Here is a 24,764-nt window from a genome sequence, read left to right on the forward strand (position 1 = left end):
TAAATGTGGAGTGAGCTGGCTGATGTCTTGTTTGTCTTGACTTCAAGGCTTCTGGCACTCTAACTTCCTCATAGGCAAAGTGGTGAACTCTGGATGAGATAAACTGGCAGTGAGGTACACTGAGAACTGGCTGCACCCGAGGCTCAAAGATGTCATCAGCAGCACAAAATGCATCTTGACAGTCACTAGTGGTGTTCCCCTGTGGTGGGTCCTGGGATCAATACTATTTAATACCTTCATAAATGAGCCAGAGGGTGGGGCAGAATGACCCTCAGGAATTTTGCAGCTGATACAAGACTGGGAGGAGCTGTTGATACACCAGATGGTTGTGCTGCCATTCAGAGGGACTTTGACAGACTGAGAAATGGACATCTGTACTGCTTTGGTTCAGATGTGACATGAAAACGTGATGCTCCATTTCCCAAATGGGAACCTACTGAACTGGCACTGCATTGTCACAGGAATATATTGATTACACCAAACTGCTCAAGAAATAAATTGGGGGAGGGGGAGGACAGATCACTTCAAATGAAGAATTTATGTCCGGCATTGTTTAATTCAGAATAAATGTAAGAATGTAAGCAACTTCATTCATTTATGTCTTACTTCCAATTCAGATTTAGCTGAAATATAACAGAGAAAGCAACATAGAGAGGACTTCTTGTTGGTTTGTAAATTTTAGTAGACAAGGAAAATGTAAGACAATTTATCTGTGTGATGTGGTATACCACATAGGTAACAGTAAATGCAATTTCAGAAGCTATCTTTCATGACAGCCACTCAGTAGCAGCAGAAAGCTTAGAAGTCATAAATTATGTTTCAAACACATTCTATTGTCCAAAGTGACAAATCTCAGTCTTTTAAATTCATACAACCGTAAAACAGTATTTTCTTCCACCACAAAAGTAGCAACATGTTTAGGGCTCTTCTGAATCAAACTAATCACACTCATTTATGAGCATTCTGAAGCACTTTCATTATGTGGCTTAAATATTTATCATACCACAAACACGTACGCTTATATTACAATGAGACAAAATTAGAAGCATTGACAAAATGGAGATCAATAACTTTGACCATCAGTCTATATAGATCTTCTTCCAAAAGCTATTCATTTGAATTTATCTTACAATTAAATGAATAATCCTCTGGTAACCTTATTGATTATAAACACAACCTGAGATGGCCCACATAGGTCAGGATGACTAATGTGAAAATCTAAAAGTCAAAGAAGGGATTCATGCCCTCAGCAGTATCAACAATTCCCCTTGGCCATGATGACAAACAAGTGCTAATATATGTCAGAAAAACACAAGATTTTTAAAGTGATGTGAATTATACTGTTGTAGCATACAAGTGAAACAAGTGCTTTTAGTACACTTAAAGGTGAACTTACTATATGATCCAAAACTTTAAATGAGGTATTTCTTAACCTGTTTATTTTGTCACTAAATATAGGGAGTCCCAAAGCTTACTGTACCAAATTTTTTATTATTTCAAACAAACTTCTGTACAAAAACATCAAAGCAGGCCAAGAAATCCCGTGGCTTCGCAAACAGCACATGACAACTCACAGAATGCTTTAAGGTTTACATTTTTATTATACAAGTGACAAATAGTTTTTCTCTGGGCTACTTAAAGATAAGACTTCATTGTTTGACAAAAAATTGCAGGTAAGCATATATTAACTTCAGTTACCAAAGCTCAACAGAATGGCCTGTCATCCACCTAATTTACCTAATTGGAAGTGACTATGAACAAAGCAGGATTTTGCCTAAACATACATTTTTAAATGTCCCCCCCCCCCCATTAAAAATAGAGCCTGTAAACAGTGGATTTACTACTGTGAAAATAGTGTAGTCATTGCTTTCAGAAAAAGAAAAAGATGTAACGTGAGTGAGTTCTAACTCTCTCCCCAAGAACAACATAGCAACTGGCTGCTGCACCTGCAGAGGTGTGACATGAATGCTGGAGTTGTGGTGCTGTCCAGCATCAGGACATGCATGACATTGGCACCTGTGGGTTCTGATCATGTCTGAGAAACCTCATGGGGGTTGCTGTGCTCAGAAATAAGCTCTCAAGTTAATCCCTACTCCAGAGAATTTGTGACATTAATACTGTTTAAGGACTGAGTTCAATGACACAGTTTGTAAAAGTGCAGCCGAGTTCCAGCAGACCAAATGCATCTTCAAAGTCTTAAGGTAATGTTTCTAGAAGAGATGTGCATGAAAATTCCAGTGAAAGCACACAAACCCTGATTTATCTATAAGGGGAAAAGCAAATACAAATCTGAATCTGTGCACAAGCACTGGAGTTTCCACACATACATGCAAGCAAAGTACACAAAATCAAACACAATTTCTGAACGTGACCTCTGCAAGAATATGTACAACAACTGCAGACCACCCAGTAGACACAGATAACAGAGCATGAGCACTTTGCTGCTTTTGGCAAAGTATTTCTATTCCATTAACTGGAAAATTTACCAGAAAGTAAGAACAAACAACTCAGCAAGGAACTTAACTTCTTGAAGTATCAATCACATCTCAAAAGCCAGTGAAGAGCAGTCAGCTGATAAATATTTCTGTGTTGACTCTGAGTCATCTAATGAAACACACTACCAGGAACTTAATGGAGTTCCTAAGAACAGATCAGCTCTTCATTTTAAACCATCCCTCGTCTGACGCAGCCGATTTAACACCAGGGAAGTTTGCTACAGAAAAGTGTACTAGTTTAGATCAGCCAAAAAATTACTGGTAGAGCTGTCTGGTAGTTAATGTTCACTGTGATATATTTACACTGACAAACCTTTTCCATTTAAGTCAAGGCATCAGCATTTTCCCTTTCCTTTCTAAATCTAATAAAATTATACAGAGTTTTCAAAATCCATCAATGATCTTTAAGCATATTTTCTGTTTATTTATACAGCATCTGAAAAAGGATATTAATTTCCTCAGTTGTTGAAAGGTGTGGGTTATAGTTAATTAAAAAGGTAAAATTACCTGTTTGAAATACATTTTTGGATGCTAGACAGCACATAGTCCATAAATTAGGTGGATCTCCACTTATTACAGGAAAGACAATGCATTTTATGAGTGATGAACATTCAGGTATTCTCCTATTCATACTAGATCCCAGAACTGACTGAAAAACTGTGCACATGTTCTTCAAAACATACCAAATGAATTTTGCTTTCTCTTATATTAACTTTCTTCTTCTTTGAAGTTCCTTTTCTGTGGTACCTTTGACATTTCAGTCTGATTTCCATTTTGTCTTCACTACTACTTCTCTGATAGAGAAGGTGTTTAAGGATTAAAATGCACAGACAAATCGTCTTAACTGAAGTATCTAAGTAAAAAAGTATTTTAAAAGTCAAAAGATAAAGGCTAGAATAAAAACTTAGGTTGCACTATATAAAGTCAGTCAGGTTATGAACAGATTCATATATTTTAGCAATGTGAAGAAAATGGTTATGTAAATACACACAAGTATTAACATCAAACTGTATTAAATTATGTAAACATACACATCTTCTGTGATCAATACAAACATCTACTTGTCTCTGGATACTACTGCAGCATAGCTCGAATTTGTTTTGAAGTAGATTCATCGTTCAGGTGTTTTGTAGTGAACCTAAAAATTACAAGGTAAAACAATCATTTATGAAATGAACAGAGATAGGAGAAGTCTGAACTCTTGAGCCTGTTTTTGAAATCAGCACAGCTCAGTTACACAAAGGAGGAATTTACATGTTCCTCCACTGATCACTGGAATTTAACGGGTAAGAATCTGGTGCTGTTTATCTTCTAAATACCCTATGCAATAAATTATTCCCTGCTAAAAGGTGGAGAACTGTGGCTAAATCCTGTTTGGTATCAGTCTATGATACTGTCATGATCTTGGGTCAAAATGATCTCTCATTTTTTCTAGTTAAAAGCCTCAAAAGAAGCAAAATCATGAAAAGACATAAGAAATATGGTAAATACTAAAATGACTAAGGAATCTAGACTGAATTTTGGCATAACCTATGACTTTAAGCTGTTTTCTTAAATATTCTGAGAGGACTAAAGAGCTTTAGTGAGTTTTTTTTCTATTTAAACCCAAGCATTCTCCACTGTTTATGCTAATAGGGAGACTGATTATAACATAAGCTTGAAACACACTTGATACCTGTAGATTTAACTCCACATCAATTTAATTCAAATGACATGACAAGCAAATGTGGAAGTGCAGTTCTCCCTCTATCCAAGCATTCAACATCTAGAGAACTCAAAAGAACTCTGAAAAATTTGGGTTTGACAACTAACAACATTCTCAGCTTCAGAGAAGTGTCAGACCCCTGTGTGTCTTCCTTCCCAAGACAGCACCATGAACAGGACTGGGATTTAGGATGCTGTTTTCTTGAAGCTGTATAATTTAGCAAGATTAAAAATAAAAGAAAAAAGTCTTACTAAGATGGAAAGGGAGACGGGAAGCACTTAGGGTTTGAGAAATAGAAATCTGACACTTCATTTCTAAAATGTTCCAGATTCTGGGGTATTTTATATAGCAAATCTTAGCTAGGGTATACTGTTTATAATATTAACAGTTATTGTTTATTCAAGTAAAATGAAATGGGAAGAAATCAATATTAAAAACCCCCCAGCGATGAAGAGGAAATCTGAGAGGATAATCTTCTTAAATCAATCTTCTAAAGTAAAGAATCTTAAATATAAAGAGATTGGGAGAAAAACAAAGAGGAATTTTCTAAGGCTGAATCACACATACCTGAGAGCATTCAGAAGTCCTTCCACAGAGTCAGGTGGTTGTTCCTTTAAAACTTTTATGCATCCCTTCATCTGGGAACAGAAGCATGCCACTATTGAACAATAATATATGAATTGCACTAGCTGAAAACAAGGAAAAAATTCACCATATACAGGCAGGTTTTGTTTCTTACTAAGTGTTAATGCTGCTTTACATGACACAATAAAAATATTACAACTTATTAAAAATTATTTCAAAGTTAAAAACTTAACATTGGAGAAAATATCTACTTTAATAAGTGTTTGTAGAGAGTCAGTTATGTATCAAGTGTCTATATTTTAACTTGCACGCTGTTTCTTCAATTCCAAGTAAAAATTACAAAATTCAAAATTATCTGATGCAAGCTGGAAAAAAAAAGATTTTGGGAGTTCCGTGTCATTGCTGTTAACAACTCTAAGAAGAGATGTTTCAAATTTGACTTTTATTTTTATGTTTCCATACAAGGAAGTTAATTTCACTATTCAGTTTACAACAAATAATAAGTTGTCACTGGTTATGTTTACAACAATTTTAGTTGTAAACCTAACCAGTGACAACTTATTTGTTTCATAACTAGTGGTTAAAAATTTAATTTAAGAAGTCCATGGTGGTGATTTTAACACCACACTGAATGAACAACTTTGTGGAGACTGTAAAAAACAGGCTGAAACTCTGTCCAAATTTACAAAAGGGGACATGAAGCAGAGACAGAAGGAGTAGAAGTCATTTGACCAATTGTAGAGACTCCCTAGCTAGTCAATAGAGAGAAACAAAGAATTCTTCTACCTTTTCAGAATATATGTTCCCCAGTAGTACTTAATTCTTCCCACTGCTATGAAGACATTGAATCTAGCTATTCAGAAATTAGCCTAGATTAATTTCATCTTATTCAAAATGACAGATAAAGACACAGCTGAGTCAAGATGTGAATCCTTTAATTCTCCAAGTCACACTGGAGTGCTAAATCTACATGCAGAAATTTCTTTGCAGCTGAAGAGTACTTCTGCCTTATTAAGGAAGCAGATGATGAAACAATTTAAGTCAGGGTCCCTTTATGTGCCAGCAAAAATTAGTCAGAAAATGTAGCTCAGCATCCCTGACAGGGAGCAGCCCAACAAACACTGCTCACTGCTCAGCTGGCTCATTTCTACCTGGAAAGTGTAACTAGCTTTGCAAATAACAGATCAGATGAGATTCACAGGCTAGCACCATGTGTTTTGAAGTGACATGGTTATTCTTCCTAAATTAGAGAAGCTCAAGTCTATGTGCACATCCCTCAGTACAGGTTTACATGCCCCAGCAGATCTTATCAGACTAGACCAAGACAAAGGGGATAAAAATTCAAACAATTGTTTTTCATTTCTCTTAGAATCAGAATACCTAAAACAAGTATGCTGGGGTTTAGGATTCTTCCTTTTGTTAATTTCAGGGAATTTTTCTCCCATATGTGTTGCTAGGAGACAATAGAGACAAGAGAGACAAAAGAAGTTGCCACAGCTCAGGGGAGGAGAGCAGCTGGCTACTCCCTCCTTTTACCTGGGGATTTCCCTGGGAAGGGCAGACTGACTTGGGAAAAAGGGGTTGGGTGCAGCCCCCAGCTCTCCTGCACTCAGAGGCTGCAGTCGCTGTGGGAGAACTCGTCACCACTGAGGGTTCCATGTCCTGCTGCCTTTCTTCTACCAGGAGCGAGCTCTGCCCCTAAGAGCAGCTGTTGCACTGGGGCCTTATTAACACCCACCTCAGCTAACAAGGGACCCTTCGCCCTCTGCTGGGGTGCCTCAGGACAAACCCCAGGATCCCACGCCTGCCCTTCCCCTGCCCTGCTTGGAGCTGGGCTGTGGCTGCCCAGCCCCTCTGTTCCTCTTCCATGGCTCTGGTTTCTCTGCTGCAGCCCCACACCCCCTGCCTGTCGGGAGGCCCCGCAGTTCCAGCTACAGCTGCAGAGTTTCTGATACGACTCCTTCACCACCCCGAGACTTTTCCTCCTTCCTGCCATTCCAGCTTGCTGCTCCCGAGGATCCTGCTGGGGCAGTGGGATCGGCTGTCCGCGGGTTTGTAGCGAACGCCTTTTTTCCATCCCGCCATTGCTGCGCGCTCCCTGAGCCCGCAGCCGTGGGGAACCATGCTCAGAGAGCAGGAACACACTGTTTATTGGGGTTCTGGGGTTTTTTCTTTTGTTTGCTTTTGCTGCCATTGTTGATGTTGGTATGCCTTGTTATACACATACATACTAGTGAAGAACTGTTATTCCTTTTCCCGTATCTTTGCCTTGCACTTTATTTCAAAGTTATAATAATTCAGAAGGAGGGGGTCATATTTTCCATTCCAAGGGAGGTTCCTGTCATCCTTGGTAGACACCTGTCTTTCAAACCAAAACAGATGACTAAGCTAGGAGCCTGTCATTAATAGCTTCAAATACAGCCTCCAGTCTTGAAAGAGTAAGGAAAGGGTAATGTACTCCACTGTCCCTGAAATTCTCTTGAAATGGCTTGAATGGCTGAAGTATTTTAGAGAAAAGAATTGTTTACCAATTTGTAAATTGTTTACCAATTTGTTTGTTTGTAAAACAAACTCATAATCTGAAACATTAGGGTATTTTTTAATTAGAAAAGAATCACAGAGTTAATTACGCAAATCAAGATTTGGGACCATGTACTTGTTTATTTTAGAGAAAAGAATTGTTTACCAATTTGTAAATTGTTTACCAATTTGTTTGTTTGTAAAACAAACTCATAATCTTCAACATTATGGTATTTTTTTAATTAGAAAAAGAATCACAGAGTTAATTACGCAAATCAAGACTTGGGACCATGTACTTGTTTTTTTAAACTGAGTTGTAAATCTCCTGCCTCCCATTTACACCTACCTAACTTTCCTGTACGATGACAGGGCTTTAGGATAAATGTGAGAAACAAAGTACACACAATGTTCATTTGGTCCTATCAGAATTTCATTTGTGTTGCCTCGTAGGCAAGAGACTGAACCAGCATTCAAGAAATCTGCATTCAAGTCCCAGGCTCTATCTGTTTCATGACCTTGAGCAAATCTATTCACCTCTGTGACAAATCTTTTCCTCTGTAGAGAGTCAAAGAGGAGACGTGGCAAAATTCTGGTATCCACAGAAACAAAATGCTAAGGAAGACCCAGCATCATAGAGGGCAACAATATATATTTTCTTCTCTTTACAAGAGATGTCTCTCTTGTAAATCAAAAGACTTGACATATTTTTCATTAACAGCTTATTTCTGCTGAAAGAAATAGTGTGTCAGATTTAGGTTTGTAAAAATATGTAGAAAAGAGTACTCTTTTCATATGTGCTTGCAATTTCTCAAATGGAAAAATAAGCTTTATTTCTCTGTGACTGGCCATACCAAAGATAAAACTGAAGGGTCATTATCAACATTACAACAGTAACATTTCAGTTCTGCTACTTCAGATCTCAGACAAAGCAGAGAAAACACTGAATATCTACTTACTTACAAGAGAACTACTGCCCAAGACGTGCATTTCTACATCGATATATTACATGATTTATAAAAAATTATGACCACAGAACATATTCCAGGCTAGGTGTAATATAAAATTATTTTAGCCTAACTATACAGTTGGCAAAAAAGCAGAGGTAACTAAGAAAAATTATTATCTGTGTCTGGAAAAAAATAAAAAGGAAAAAAACCCAAACTGATGTATTAAAGAGCACAGGTGAAGACAAATTCTAAATTGCCATTCAAAAGTAATTAAAATTATTTCAACCAAGCCATAAGCTTGTGCTGAAAAACAACTGCAGACTAGTATTCTCAAACCTACAGAGTATTAAAGAAAGGCTTCTCTTACATCAATCTTTGATGTCTTTGAGAAAGCTCCCACAGGATGAACGTGATCGTACAGAATAATAACTCCCACCATTACTCGCATGCAGAACATAAGGGTCTCTTCACTGGTGAATCTACTCCTGTACTCTCTGGAAAACAGAAGAGAAGAAATAAACATTCTAGACCTTTTACTAGACAATTTTAAAAACAAGACTGGGAGTGCATGAAATCTGAACCAAAAGTATATTTTAAGGTTGCAGATGCACATTAGTAAGACTTTGAGTATCAGTGAATTCGGTAAGCCTGTGCCAATTTACAAGAATGGTTAGAGAGAAGATAGATGTAAACCTCTCATCATACCCATGCACAGCTGAGATCCTCAAAATGTATGTGATGATGGCTTCATAGAAAATTCAATGAAATATGATGGAGACTGATCTGAAACATTTCAGTTTAATCCCAGAAACACCACATGCCAGGACATCAAAGGAAAGCCACTGTTTTTGCTTGAATTCCTACTTTGGAATAGTTCAGTGGGATCTAAGTTCAGCAGCTGGGAAGTACAGGGCTTCACCAAGATGGATTGCAACAGTCCTTGTGCTCTCTCTGTGTATTGTAGTACCTGTCAGTCTACAATAACTTGAACTTTTATTCTTCCACATCATTGTAACATGAACAGACTTAAAGGTGACAGAAATTGTGATGTGAAAATGCTTGATTATCCCACAGTTAGTATTAAATATCAGATAATCTTCTAGATGACTCACAACTTTTTTCTCTATTTTTGCCATAAAAAGAGCTGACTCGTAAGGCTACTTTTCAATTACCACTTCTATGATGTCTCAGGATTGTGAGAGGAGTCCCACCCCTACAGACAGTTCTCCAGAATTTTCATGAACCGGCACAAAACTCAGGAGTTCTACTCTTTACATGGCTCTATGAACAAATGACTCATAAGCAGAAAGACTACTTTGACTTTATCTTACATGTGTTTTCCAGTCAAAGAGACGTCTAACCTAAAATATACTCCAATAAATGCATAGCAAAATAAAGAACCCCGCTGGCTATTACTGCCTACACTAGCAGATATGAACACAATTGCACAGCTGAATACATTTATATGAATGAAAATTCATACAGCTGATTTTTTTTTGTATCTAGAATAAGATGGCTGCATCCAAAAATACATCTACTTAAATGATCCTTGAAATAGCCCCTGTGTATTTGCTGAAGTACTGCCTGTAAGAGGCAAAATCTTGCCCTCTGTGTTAATAATTGAGAAGCATGGGCGAGCAGGAGGCAGCAGTTTGCTTTGGCCCTGGTTAGACAAGACACAGACACTGAAGCCTGTGAGTGCATTAGATTATTACACTGTATTTTAACCTTTCATGAAACACAGGATGATCATGTAAGCTCTCCCCAACAGAACTCAACACTGACTCGTGAAAGATATCATAAGGTGGTTAGAACAGGAAGCAAGGCTTTCTAACACCAGGTCATGCTTTTTATACAAAAAGAAGAATTTAAGGCAAAGATACAGGAATTCACTTGGAAAAAAGTGTGTTATCCCAGGTGGCTAATTAAAATGTAAGTTCTGTCATACAAACCCCCAAGATTTAAGATAAAACTTACGGTGTTTCCAACATGACTTTACATACACTGGCCATAGTACTCAGACAGTCCGTTGTATTTTCAATTGGTAACGTTTTGTTCTGGAAGGGTAAGAAAAAGGCAGTGTTCAGTAAACTATGTTTTAAAATTAAAATCAAGAATGTCTGTGTTAGACCTTTCTCCCCCTTTACATACTTCTGATACAAAATGTGTCGTTGCATTACTGAGGGTTTTCAGCATTGGTGTGGCCTCTGCATAGAAGAGGGACATCCTATTGGCCATTTCATTGTTCACTTCATTCTCAATGTCTAGCTGATGAAAACAGGAGAAAAAAAAATCTTAAAAAAAAATCTTTAAAATCTTGCCAGGAGCAAGAAAAAGATGCACTACATGTTCATGTCAGAAAGCAGACTGTTACTTGAATAGTCCTCTCTAATCACTTCATCCAGACTGCTGATTAACTCTCAGTGTGAAGGAGAGCTACTGAATCAAAAGCAAAAACTTTACCAAAAATGGCATAAATGCATCCTGATAAATAAATACTTCACTGTGTGCAGCACATCAGAGTTTATTTACTTACATGCATGTTGTTTATTCTGTTGCGACTTATTGTCCGCCTGTAATAACTGAAGTCGTTCTGAATTGCTGGGTTTCTCATCTTCCAGGAAGAGAAACAGGAAATAATCAATTTTGGTTCAAAATACACAGGAACAATCGACATACACTGAAAGACTTTATTAACCTTAAGTTCATCAAAACGAAGAGTAAAATGTAAGATTTCTGCAAACTCTTTCGCTAGAGCCTGTTCCCGTTCCAGGTGCTGAGTGGGAGTGTAGGGAGGGCATGTCAAGGATTCCAGTAAACTCTGCAGGGCTTTCTCTGAATAAAAATCAGAAGCACAAATTGTAGTCAGTCCACATAAAGCTTTAACTACATATCTAAAAATACTGCATTTGAAGGAAAGAAACCCTCCAAACATGCCGAGCCCTAAATGTTTTTTCTTACTATTCTGAAGTGAGAAGCAGTAATTAAAGACACCTGCCTCTTCAGCCTCTGCCATTTTCTCTCCATTTTGTATCATTGAATTCTTTTCCATTTTTGTCACCCTTTATCTGGGATCCTTATCAAAAATTCTAGAGAAGGCATTTTTCTTGCATTCAGATATTCAACACTTTCATCTTTCTCAATTAGCCATCAGCTCAGTATAGAGATTATTCTGGCATCTCTGTTACTAAAAGTGTACTCTTAGGCACTGATAGCAATATAAATCAGCTCCTGTGCCTGTAATTACTAGCATAACTCAAAAAGTGAAAGACATAGTTATAGGATGTTGTAGAAGAAACTCCTTCCACTAGGAGCACTCTCACTTCATACATATATTTTCATTCCAGAGTCCTAATTCAAAGAGTAATTACATCACCTTCTGTGTTTGTTGGGATGACAAAGTCAATGTACAACACATTCAACTTTGGATTTTCACCCTGTGAGAGAGTTTATTAATACATTTTCCCCATTATCTCTGCTTTTAAAAAGTCTCAAAATATGACTGGCTTACATTCCTTTTAAAACTCCAGGGGATCCAAATTACAAAAAGTAAATTGCATTAGTCCAAAATGGACAAGAGAAGTGCAGAAACGTGGCAGGAGATAGAGAAAAACTGTGTAGTTTTATCATGTTTTTTGCTTGTATGCTATTTCAGTAATATAGACAAACTAACCAAATATGAAATTAAGATTAAAGAGATGCCTTGATAAATGCAATTGCAGTTAAAAGTCCGTTTATATCAAACTGAAATAATATTAGCTCTAAAAGTCTTTAAAAAAGACTGTGGAAAGACAAAACTTCTTTCATTATATATAAAAAACCTATAAAACAGACGTACTAAAACAGGGCTCACCTAATCTGAGTGAAAACTCATAGAAGCGCTTTAGCCTGACAACCAGGGGACAGACTGAATTCCATGCTTTTTCTTGCAGCTGGATATCATTGGGATTTTGTATTGCCTGAAATGAAAAAAATACTGTAAAGACCTGTGATAAATAAATAACAAGCAAGAGGTGGTTTGGAATTTTCCTACATTATTTTAAAATGTATTGTAAAACACAGAAGAATTCTGAGAAATTACATTGCACAGGATTCAAGAAAATACCATGTTTTTCACCTTCCCTCTCCTCCTGTGACGTAGTGTTTCAAAATCATTCATTACAGTGAACCACTGACACACAGAAATATGTTCTAGCATATTCTTTTGGGAGCAAAACTATTGTAAAACCATCAGGTAAAACCTTTTGTGTAACTACTGGTTAAAAAGTAGCCTTTTTTTTTTCAGGTTTTAATGCTTTTGAAAACTTCAACATGTCGAGGTTTTTAAGTAACCAACACCTCACACTAAGAGTATCTACAAATCTGATGCAGGAAAAGTATTTGTCACCTGAAAAAAATTCTAAGTTACAATTCAGAAGTGTACTTCAGGACCAGTTTTAGAAAGTAAGATGCCTCTAAAGTGGATGTGAAGTTATAATTTACTGAGGTTCACTATTCCACTTACAGAATAGAACAACTATCTGTATAATGTATTTCTGACACCTGAGTATTACTTCTTCCATGTCCTCAAATTTGACTCCTGCCATGAGATACATGAAACAAGGTATATGAAATGGTGGTTATTAAAGTGAAAAATAGTAACTAATTACTAACAGAAAACCTGAAAGAAGTCCTAACAGCCATCATTTAATGATTTCAAGATAGAGCTTTATACTGAATGTTATGCATAATCTGTTGTGTATCTTATAAATACATTTTAAGGAGATTTTCACTTGAATTCATTGAATGTGCTTGGACAGAGACCAGAAGCAAGGAACACATTGAGTTTTGCCTGATTTTGCTTCCAAAGAACTGCCATTAACAAACATACATCTCTAATTTCTTGTCCAGCTCCTTTGTAAGCCTGAAGGTCTGCAAGCATGCTTTCTGAGTCCTGTAAAACTGCACTGATCTGATTCCAGACCTCCCTTTCTCCATCCGTGGGCTGTGCATCTAAGAAAGAGAAAAGCAAAGTGCACAAAGTCAAAAGGAAGCTGCAGTACAAATGGCAAGATTACTCAGTTCTACTTAACAATACCATATCCAGCTTGAGTATGTGTAACTCCATTCTGATGTATTTTTTTTCCAAATATACAATTATACTGCCATTCTGCTAACATCCAAGCTTCTGCTTTTTATAGCAAGGAAGGAAGAACAGTACAGTTTTTGTATGCTCTGGCTCATAATGCCTCTTCTCATAATGCAGCATTTTAAAGAGCAGCAGTATCATAAAGCAATGTTATTAGAAAATAGGATAATGCATCAGTCCTTCTCTTTCACAAGCTCCATGGCTCAATTACAAAGAATTGCTCACTTTTCTTGCAGCTTGGGGATAAAATCAGGCCTTTCAATGGATGGAGCAGTGGGATATTGCTCCACTTTGACTTTCCTCCAGGCTTCCTTAACCAGGGTAATTTATTTATCCTTTTGTAAAACAGATATAGTAATATTAAAAATAAAATTTTTCTTATGTATGTCAGGGATCATTCCTGCCACTAAAATAAATCCAGCTCTGCCAGTTATCAGTTTTCAGGGTGTGAGTGACCTGTAGACCTTTACTGTTAAGAGAAATGACATTTGAAAGTAGATCAATTTTCCTATTCAAATCTCCTCCTATGGGATTTACACAGCAGGGTGACACCAGGGAGTGATGTTATCCCCAGAACACTGACACATTAGACAAGGTAGAGATCTTCTGTCTTCTTTTACTTTTAAACATAAAGATGACAGGCACTGACCAAAGACTGGATGACCTACATATGGGATTGCAGTCTATACATGAAGGAACAATGAGATATCTACAGAGACACAAATATTTCTTCCCTTAGATTTGTACTGATAGCTTGTAAAGATAGAATATTAATTTTTATGAAATAATTACCTTGAAGTTGAATCTTAGAACTTAAAGACTATTTGTTTGAATTAAAAGCAGTAAATTCAGTTCAGAACTCATCAATTAGGATGAGCTACTGTATTCATCTCTACATTAATAGACAAGAAATATTAAAAACACTTATTTTATTTAGTCATCTCACTCTCCTTAAGAAAACTGACAGAGTTTTCTACCCATGTATCAGTATGGGATTAATTTACCCAGTCCCCATGAGAAAAAAAATGAACTGGTTCACACTGGAGTATATGGAAAACAGGCATTCTCTTCATGATGTTTCAGGTTAGGATAATTTGTTTAAATGTATGAAGTTACCTATGGCCCTTGCACAAACAGGACACAAATTAAATGAGATTTACATGTCTGTAGCTTCAAAGCAACTCATACTTTAAAACCCTTCTCATATTCCTATGAGTTCCAAAAAACTGGGCACATAATACTGATTGGACTTTACTTTTGTTCTGTAAGTTTTCCTTTATCTTATTTAAGAAGTGAAAATAAATATAAACTGGGCTTACTTAGCTGGGTTTTACATCCAAAATATTTAATGCAACTAAAAAAATCCACTATCCTTCAAAAAGTGAGAGAAAGGAACACCGAAGGGGAAAACTCCCCACAGGAAAATCTGGGACATGGCTGTTGAACTGACCCATCAGTCACTTCAAATTTACAGTGTTCCAGACTGGTTCTTTCCTCAGGCTGCAAGAAATATCAGGTACACACCATAAGGGGTTTGCCATCTTGTGATAAAGAAGCAAAACAGAAAACCCCTCTGACTTTAATGAGGAAAGCAGTGATCTTGAGAAAGTTACATACCATACAACAACAGAGCAGGGGAAGGTGGGAGTCACATAAAAATCAGTACCTATATTTTATTAGTTAAGATAATGAAAATAACATTTCAGTGAATACTAACGCAAAAGAGAATAAATAACTTGTTAGTGAAGTTCATGAATGTAAAATTTGCATGTGCAGGTAACCCGAAGCATCTTGTTTAACTTTGTTAGTTAACAAGGTACTTCTATGTTAATTTTTACAATTTATTTTCTTTAAAAGTACTAGTGCTTAAGGGGATTGCAAATGCTATAGACTGCCCAACACTTTGGGACTTCAAAAAGGCCTTTAGTAACATCCTTTATTGTAAGTCTTTTTCAAAAGTTCCCAATTCATCTTTTGGAAGTTGGTGGAAGGAGGAATATTTGAAACTCATTGAGCTTTCTGCAGTATCCCAGCACCTGGAGACAGAGTAGGAGCAAGAGGCAGGTAGGTGTGTGGGAGAGGGAAAGAAAGGGAAGGGAGAGGGCTGCAAAGGTTCCAGAGCAGCAGGCTTAGCTTGCACTTGCAGAAGCAGTTTATATTTATGCTGGAAGTGTTTAGCTTAAAAAGAAAGGTAGGGAGGATGATTCAGGCTTTTTTTTTTTAGGCATGCATTTATTTATGAAATAGAAGTTATGCAAACAGATGTTCTGCTAAGACCATGGCCATTTTTCAAAAGGGATTTTACAAGAAGATGCTGCCAAAAATGGTCAGCTAAAATAACTGAAATGTATCACTTTGAAAACAATTTCATCTTACTGTCAACAACAATAATAAAAATAGCAGCAACCACTAAAAGGAATAGAAACTTCTTCATGACAGATTTGACTTTTAGAACTGGCTTGCTATTTCAACGAAACCAAAGCTTGTTTCTCTGCTCTGAATTAAACAATGCCAGTCCTGAACCACGGGTGGAATCACTGTTTGGCCGTGCTCACCTCTCATCCCTGCACTGCCAGAGAACCAGCACGTGCTTCAGAAATCTGAGCCCATTTATAAATGAAACCACTTCCACTGGCCAGCCCGTGGTGAATGCCAGCCCTCTCAGTAGCAAGTTACCATAATAGCCAGACTCACTGCATTTCAAGGCTGGGTTTTTAGAATGCTCATGATTAGCAATCAGAGCATTCTGTCTTTAATATGACAAAATAGAAAACCCTTTTACCTCCCTTTGGACAAATGTTTCTAATGTGAACCATAAACCACACAACTACATGAATGCTGTATCAAATTAATGCAAGAGTCAGGTGAGGCATGAATCTCCCATATACAGATTCTACCAGGAAAATCTGAAAATTTTAGCTCTGGACAGAAATACACTTCCACTGACTCCATCAGAAATAACCAGACCATGGTAATTCATCCATTCCAATGAACACATGCTCTCTTTCACATTTACACATGGCCTATGCCATGTTTTGGATGGAACTTCAGACTTCACAAAGAACAAGTGGAAACCTGGACCCGCTACAGCTCATTTATGGGTGCATTAAGAATTTCAGGTGAATGGTGGGGCATGAAATTGGGGTCATCATTATTTTCTTAGTAAAATACCTGTCATTTGTTTCAGAAAATCCTCCTAACAGTGTAAGGTATCTATCTCATCCTTCACCAAAATGTGCATTAGGAAAAAACAGAAACTTCTACGTAGGTAAAATATTAGTATTCATAGGATAAGACTAAATATAGAAAGGATGTGATGCATTTACCAATACCAAATGAAGTATAAAAATACCTCAGTAATTAATTTTAATGAAGAAAGAACACTACTATGAAGAGTACTAACAATGGTACTTACAAGAGTACTAACAACTACCAGAAGCATTTCATCTCACACACCCTTTCTGAATCTGAAATGCAGACCAAAAGCTGAGAACTTTATTCCACCCTTAGGTGGTTAAGAAGATTCCCATTGAGGCTGATTAGTTCTTCCATTTCAGTGAATGTAGAATCATACTTGTCATAAAAATACCATGCTCTTCTGATCTTCACAGCATAGCAAAAGAAAGTGAGTTAAACAAGAGCTTTCATGGGTTCTGCTTTCAGCTTTTCTTGTCATGCCCGCTGCTGAACATGGCAAGTAATTCCTCAGCTAGCAAGTTAGAGAACAGTATACATATTAAACTGCATAATGCTATAGTGCTATTTCAGATTTGTCACCATGACAATGACTTTTTTCCATGCCAATCTGGGACAAAATTAAAAGAAAATCTCAGAAATTAGTAAAGGCATTACAATTACAGTGAGTAATGCACTTCAGAGGGTACCAGAACCTGCTGCACTCCGTACATTAATGAATCCCCAGTACTGGATAGAAACAGTACTCTATCCAGGCTACACGGGATTTTTTAATTTCATTCTTTCTAAACTAGCTAGAATAAAGGGAAGCTCACAAAACTGTTAATACTGGCTGCAGGCAGGGTGCTGTGCCAGGGAGATCAGTGCCCAGCTTCAGCTCTGTGGTGGACGGGGGATGGACACACAGCACCTCTCTGACTGAGCTGCAGTTTGTGGCTCAGGGCATTCCAGAGCTCGGGAATTGAGTGCAACCTCCCACAGGCTGGACCCAGATTATATCCTCAGCCTTGCTGCCTGTGCAACAAGAGTATTAATTAATAGCCTATTATGAGAAAAGTGGGCAGTTGCTCTGCTGCCAGACACATTCTAATAATAGATCCTTTTAATGGTACATGAATAATAACTGAAAATTTCATTAATCTTTCTGGGGACGTGGGGGAATCCTAGAAAATAAGATTCTTGGAGGGGATGAGAGAGATGTAACTAGGCTTAAGTGAAATCCACCCAGCTAACAGTAAAAAAAAAAAAAACCAAAACAAAAAAAAAAGACCTGCTCACATTAAGGTTAGAAACATCTTATAAGAAGTATTTGAGGAGAGGATGGGACTGTAGGTGTCACTTAAGGACATCTTTGAATAATCTATAAGCTTTAGTCTTTAAATTTAAGTTAAATTGTTGCCTCAAATTTCAAATTATTTCCAAGAATTCATGTGGAATTATTTATTTACTTTGCCTGAAAAAGACAGCAGTGACTTGACAATAGATCTTCTGCAAAAAAGAGCAATTTTAAGATGGTACAGAAAGAGCTCAAGTACCCAGAATTAATTTATCTGCAACTAATTTAAATAAGGTCAACATTTAAAGTACAAAACAGTCTTCAACTGAAGATCCATTTGAAGAGAATTTGCTGTGAAATCCTGAAATCCACATTCTCAAGACTTGCCAGGCACTCACATTTTCTAGCATTATTTTCAAGCTGAGCGCTAAGAAGGAATTAAGGTAAAGTAGGTGATATATAATCAAACCAAGAGGTAGCAGCTTGATTAAAAATACTGTAAAACAACAAAATGGTGCACTTTCTAATAAAGATGAAATTATTTTTTTTATTTATACCTTTCAGTAGACCTTAAAAAAGAGTAATTTGGCTGAATGCATCAAGTCTGCAATACCCCTTTAAAGAAAAGGCCTTTCCACCTGCATGGAGAATGTTATTCCCCACACAGACCCAGCATAACTGCCCAACTCTAAGATGAGTACTGGGGAGCAAAGAGAACTGCTTTTGCTATACAGCATTAACTGAAATTAATGCTGGATTCAAGTTTTTTCAAGTATGACCATGGAGTTACAAAACTTGATTTCCAATTTGGATTGCAGAATAATGTCAGATGTCAAAAAGAATTGCAACTGACAATGTGGAAACCTGCATGAAAGTAGGGGAAAAGAGATTATTTATGTAAAACTTTTTTTTTTCTTTCTTCTTTTTTTTTTTGTAGCCAGCTAATGAAAAAGCCCACAGCAACTAAAAAGCAAGATGCTGATGCAAATAATGAATACAGTAAACACATCAGCTCAGCCCACCCATGACCCTCTGAATGGCCACCTGTAGTGACCATGTTCACCCATGAGCTCAAACTGACAGCTCAGGCCACAGAAAAACACATTTCCAGCAAGCCCACACCAGACTCTGAGCTATGTCCACTCACTCAGAGTCCTTTTCCACTGTACCATGGCCAGTTACAGGAGACCAAAGCACAAATCCACAGCTCTTTTTTAGTCACATCCCTTTGAGCCAATACAGATTTTGTGCCACTAAAAACCTCCGGGGCTATATTTTGTGAGAAAAACTTTTAACTTCCACTTACATGCATGAAATTCTCTGAAATTTGGAGATGACAGCTCCTCTCCAGGTAGGTGTGCCTGACTAGTGTGCCCTAACCACTGGCACCTCCTGTGGGAGAGGGTACTTCATTCAGTTCTTGGCCACGTGCTTTTGGAAAGAAAAACAATCTTCACTGCCAAGGCAACAAATTCAGTATTTCCCCCTCTCACCACCACCTCTACCAAGGCTCCCCACTGCCAGAGCACCTGTTTCCTGCCAAGCCTGCAGCCTGGGTCAGGAGCACTTTCTTGCCAACAAGGACACAATGGGGCTGATTAATCCTGTGAGCTCAGAGCAGCTGAAAGCTTTCACAATAGCTTGGCAAAGCCACAGAGCACTGCCAAGGCTCTCAAAAGTTTGGTAGAAAAAAATTAAGTAGTGATTTGGCTAGAGGTTTGACATCCTGGGATGACAGCAAAGTTTTCAAATTATATATAGAGAGAAGAATGGATAGATACATGGCTTCTGCTAAACCCAAACGAACCAATTTTTCATATTTTAAAACTGATTTTTTATAATGAGATAATTAAGCTCTAGATGAGAAGATTAAGGCATGTGCATAGTTCCAGTCACACATTCTAGCTCTCATCTAAGAATGCATGTTTGAAAAATTTCATCAAATTTAAATACGTATTTAAATGACTTTTTGAAGGAGTGCTTCTGAATGTACACAGACATACACGCTCATAACATGCCAATTACTCCTTTCAGAAAATAATTCAGGAGTAAATTATTAAAGAACAAAACTATTTCAAGATGACAAAATATGTGTCTAATCACCTGAAATGCTCTTTTAAACCATGCTACAAAAGGAAAGTATTTTAAAAACACTAGATTTCCTCAAAACTTTTTGGTTTTTCAGTTGGCTTCTTTTTTTTTTTTTTTTTTTTAGAACAGAGGTATTAAGAGAGAAAACGTCACACACTCTTAGTGTTTCAAATAAAACACATTTCATGTATGTGGTGAAGACAGATTAAACCCATATTAAAGGATTTGGTGACAGTGTCTAGTAGTAGATGCAGGGAAACTGTAGTCACCAAAAGTGAAAACAGGTTTGGATCAAATATAGGTGTGACAAGAGAACTGGAATGGGAACACTGTTCTGCAACTGATAACCATGCAATTTAGAGAGATGCAATCAAGCACATACACTGTGACCATTTCACTACTTTTTAGAAACTGTAAACCCAGCTAAATCATCACCGGACCAAGCAAAAACAGTTCCACCTCCACTGCTTAATTTTTTCCCCCAGCTTTTTATTTCCAACATGTATTTCCATTCAAGGAAGAATCATAGTTTCTCAAACCCTGATTTGTTAAAGAAAGCTGAGGCTGAGTTCATTCATATGTAAGTTTAACAATGGCTCATAAATGTTTTCAATTTAATTCAATACAGGGTTTTACTTGCATATCTGCCTCTCTCCCCTTTTCTCTGCTCAGAATAAAGTAATTTTGTATGGTTTTATAAATATCAGAAAGCAATATTTACTGAAGTGTAATTTGATTTGTTTGCAAATCCCTTTTGAATTGCTTTATGATGCATAAGCACATGCAGTTTATTAGGAAATAATAAGCAAAGAAGGCAAGCCAGGCAAGAAGCTTTGCTCACTTTCAAAGTCAAGGAAAAAATTTGGCCCCTGATCAAGCTCTGTGCAAGTGAGAACTTTTAAAAGATTTCCCATTTGGTTCCTGAAAAATAGAAAAGGAAGAAAAAAGGAGTCCTGAGTGAACAAATGATTTTAGAGACAAGGACCTGGACAGATTGGTTGTGCTGGAAAATACACACTTTAAGCAATCAGATTTTAAAAGTTTTCCTCAGTTTGCTGCTAAGTCAAGGAAAAGATTTTCTCATTGTCTTGCAATTGTTTGAACTTACTTTCAAAATCCAGGAAAAAATGTGGATAGTTTTCAATTTCCCTGGTAAGGACCTTAAGAAGATTACCCATCCCAGCAAACCTAGTAAATGCAACAAAATCATAAACAGTTATACATGTAAACTCACAACACTACAGCTAAGAGCTTGACACAGTCTGCATCATATATTCAACATTTTGGCAAGTTCTGGACCATGAGAAACATTTTGTTGGTCAATTCTGTGATATCTATATAGAAAGAGCAAGACCTCAGATAAACACAGAAATAATTCTGTTCAACAAATTGGATTTTAAACATCAGGACAACATCCCAGTATATAAACAGATATTTATGAATTTATTCACTTAGCAAGATAAATAAACTCAGAGCTATATCTCTATTTGTTAATTCTCTAAATTGCTGGACTCCAGATTACTTAATACCATTTCAAATTAAAAACTGACATCTTAACACTTCTTTTAGATCTTCAGCAAAAATCCATGTCATTTTAAGAAAATAACTCATTATAAGGAAAAAAAATCTAGTTGTTTCCAGTCAATAAGATTTATAATAAGATTACTATAAAATACTATCAAAAAAGACAGCTAGAAAGATTTTTAGCTGTTAAAAGTGTATGTATGCATTAAAAAAATCCCAGAGAGAGTAAAAAGGGGAGGTTTGAACCCCATTTTTTATCTGTTATTCCTATCTTTTATCATCTTGGAATTCTTTGCATTTCAAGTTATGAACAACTCCCAAAAGAAAAAGTGGCCAGTTCTCAAAAAAGAAAGTCTCTACGCAAGGTAAAAAGGAAAGAGATTATAAAAAGGTTTTTTGCCAGTACAGTCTTTAGGAAGGTAAGCTATTCTAACACTGTTTAAAAGTAGAGCTTTTTTGGTCAAACTTAAACATTTTCTCAGAAGACAGAAAAATTAAACCATGAAAAGCACGTATCAGAATAAAGAGATCTGCCTGGAGGGATGTAGAAAAATGTAATTTTAGATTTAAAACACAGATTGAAAACTGATTTTTGCCTCAAAGAGAAATATTCTCATTACTCTAAACCACAGCTCTTGGGGATCACATCTGATGTTCATCTGTGATTCAGTTTAACTCTTTTCCCACTTAAGAAAGCAGACCACAAAAAATTATTCTAAGCATGTACATGGCTGATACGCTACATAAGGAGACAAAGCTTTTTTCAAGTTTTCCCACAAGCAGTACAGTAGAAAAAGTATCATCAACTCTAATTTCCATGTGCATATAAAGGATGCATTTCTACATCAGGAAAACCTAGGAAAGTAATGTGAGGCTTGGAGATTTCAAAGCAGCCACAGTCATAATATAAAATGATATAAATTTAATCAATAGTCTCTTCAGAACATGCAGTTTCATGTAAGCAAGGCTTTTGTTAAATAAATGGCTTTGTTTTGCATTATATACTTCTTCAAAGTTTTCTCTCCAGAACAAATCCAGTGAGCAGACTGTCAAGCCCTTTGTAATTAGCAACATCTTGCATATACAAAATTGAAACACAAAGAAACATTTTCCATTATTCATAAAGTTACATCCATTACATGCAGGAAAAGTATTTACACTTTTACTTTCAGAATAAGATCAGCACCTTATACACTGAGTTTGACTTTCTGATTAGCCAACAAAGGGGAAAAACATGCAAACAGAGCAAAACAGATTTTATACAGTATTAAAACTTCTATCTTCAATAATTTAATATTTTCATCACACTGGTATAATACATTTTATCAGCATCAGCTAGGAGACACACGATAAAGTACACACACTTATTTTCCTTTTCATAACCTTGAAAAAAAATTATATTATGTAATACTATCACAATCGACATGACTGACTCAGCTTGGATTCTTCACTTTCAACTCTTTTTAAGCCATAACTTACCTCATCGCCTTCAATCTTCAGAGAGTACCCAAGCATTTCTTCTGCTGCCAAAGCTTGCACTGCATCCAGAACTGGTTTAGCTGATAGCATGCTTCGAACAGCGAGCAACCCCTTTGTGCCAAAAACCTGAGGATAGGCTCCCTCATTTGCATGGAGTCGCTTGGGGTCATGTGCCCAAGCTCTGCCTCTGATCCTTCTTAAACAAGTACAGCACATCTCGGCTTGGGAGATTTCTGAGTGTTTTTCCAGAACTTTTGTTACATTTCCTTGCTTGTTTTTCACTTTATTCCCTCTCCTTCAATCCCTGTGTAGAAACTAATCCAGCTATTCAGGTCACGAGTATGGAACAGAGCCTACCACAAACTTATATACACACGTTCATGCAGGTGGCATTTTCCAATCATCCTGGAGGCTCTGGTTTGACACCACCTATTTTCAAAGCACATCGACCCCAAAAATAGTCATATTCAACATCAACATCCAGAAAATATGGTTCAGGCAGCTGTTAAACATCTTTTAATTATTTTTTATATAATTTCTTTCTGGTTTCCTAAAAAACAAAGCTAAAAGCAACATCTGGTTCCATGAAACTTTCACTTTCAAGAGTAATTCATCATTCAGCACTAAATTTTAGTTTCAAATTAAAAGGCCAAACTTAAAGGAAGTGCTAATAAATGCAAATCTTTGCCTCAAACTGAATTATTTTATTCTGCATAGCCTACTGCTTCCCAGTACTTGGCTCTTTCAAACTGTCTTTCCTTAAAAACTCTAATAACATATTCTAAACCTCAGGAACTGAAAGTCACCTCCAGGATAATTTTAATGAGATTTCAAAGTAACTAACAGCACACATTCTGAGCAGGTCTATATATATATATATATGTACTGTGATTGCAAGAGAAATGCAAATAACAGCTGATGTACAGAAGCAAATCATAAAGGTTTAACGTAGGAGCATAAAATTCTATTTCATTAAACCAGAAAGCATTTATTTTACTTACTGTAAAATCAGTTTAAATGTTGAACTGAGACTCAATGCATATATAAAAATATTGCTGATGCTGCACCACTAAATCCTAGCAGCTTCTCTTTAGTGTCTAAATCCCTTAAAATTACAACTTGTAGCTATGCCTTAAAAATTATGACATGTTGATAACAATGTCTGCATTTTTCCCTATTGTTTTCCAAACCATTAAAACTTACCCTAAGATATTACATAAGCATCTAGAAAATAGTTTTTAAGCTACTGTTGACATTTTAAAGCTCATTGCTTAATTTTTGATGCTCAACAGTTAATCAGTAGCACACAGAGATAAATAAAGCATAACCCAGCAATGAACAGTAAGGTACATTTAACATTTTTGCATTTCATTTACCATTATCCAGTAGCAGGTTTTAAAACTTGAGCTTTGAACAAAATATCACAGGCTGGTTTTCCAACAAATAACTGTGTTCCTGAAATTCCACTGATTTAATTTCAACATTCTAAAGGTATTATGTTGTACGGGAAAATAAATTCATTCTACCCCACTAAAGCAATCAGTTTATTTCTGAATTGTGATATATAAAATACTATTCCCGCCAAAAAAATCAGAATTCAACCCTAAAAATCTGCCATGGATTTTACATACATATACTGAAATATATTTATTATATACCTAAATCCACTTCTGAAAATATACTAAGTGTTCCCAAACTGGGAACCACTAACTGAACACCGAATATATAATGTTATTCAACACTTCTTTAAAATTTTGGTTTACACAGTGTTTTAAGCAGCTACACAATTCTCAAGTGTGGTGTTTTGCACCACTTTCAA

At 36.5% G+C, this 24,764-nt stretch overlaps 1 protein-coding gene across 6 annotated transcripts in view; it reads right to left on the minus strand.

The window, feature by feature from the left end:
- Positions 1 to 1,471: 1,471 nt before the first annotated feature.
- The window catches only part of CYRIA (CYFIP related Rac1 interactor A), a 55,427-nt gene continuing 32,134 nt past the window's right edge, over positions 1,472 to 24,764 (minus strand). The window contains exons 4-14 of one of the 6 annotated variants that reach the window (XM_039721597.1): positions 21,051 to 21,130; positions 20,784 to 20,863; positions 13,123 to 13,244; positions 12,106 to 12,211; positions 10,951 to 11,087; positions 10,789 to 10,866; positions 10,404 to 10,520; positions 10,230 to 10,309; positions 8,620 to 8,746; positions 4,768 to 4,838; positions 3,076 to 3,633 (exon numbers count right to left, since the gene is read on the minus strand). In XM_039721597.1, coding sequence (XP_039577531.1) covers positions 3,570 to 3,633; positions 4,768 to 4,838; positions 8,620 to 8,746; positions 10,230 to 10,309; positions 10,404 to 10,520; positions 10,789 to 10,866; positions 10,951 to 11,087; positions 12,106 to 12,211; positions 13,123 to 13,244; positions 20,784 to 20,856 — 975 coding nt within the window. In that variant the 5' untranslated portion in view covers positions 20,857 to 20,863; positions 21,051 to 21,130 and the 3' untranslated portion in view covers positions 3,076 to 3,569. Of the gene's footprint in view, positions 3,634 to 4,767; positions 4,859 to 8,619; positions 8,747 to 10,229; positions 10,310 to 10,403; positions 10,521 to 10,788; positions 10,867 to 10,950; positions 11,088 to 12,105; positions 12,212 to 13,122; positions 13,245 to 20,783; positions 20,864 to 21,050; positions 21,131 to 24,764 lie in introns of all 6 variants that reach the window. The other 5 variants (XM_039721596.1, XM_039721599.1, XM_039721598.1 and 2 more) reach the window with 5 other exon arrangements.

The sequence above is a fragment of the Passer montanus genome, unplaced genomic scaffold, assembly GCF_014805655.1.
Source record: "Passer montanus isolate IOZ18808 unplaced genomic scaffold, ASM1480565v1 scaffold46, whole genome shotgun sequence".
Taxonomy (NCBI): Eukaryota; Metazoa; Chordata; class Aves; order Passeriformes; family Passeridae; genus Passer; species Passer montanus.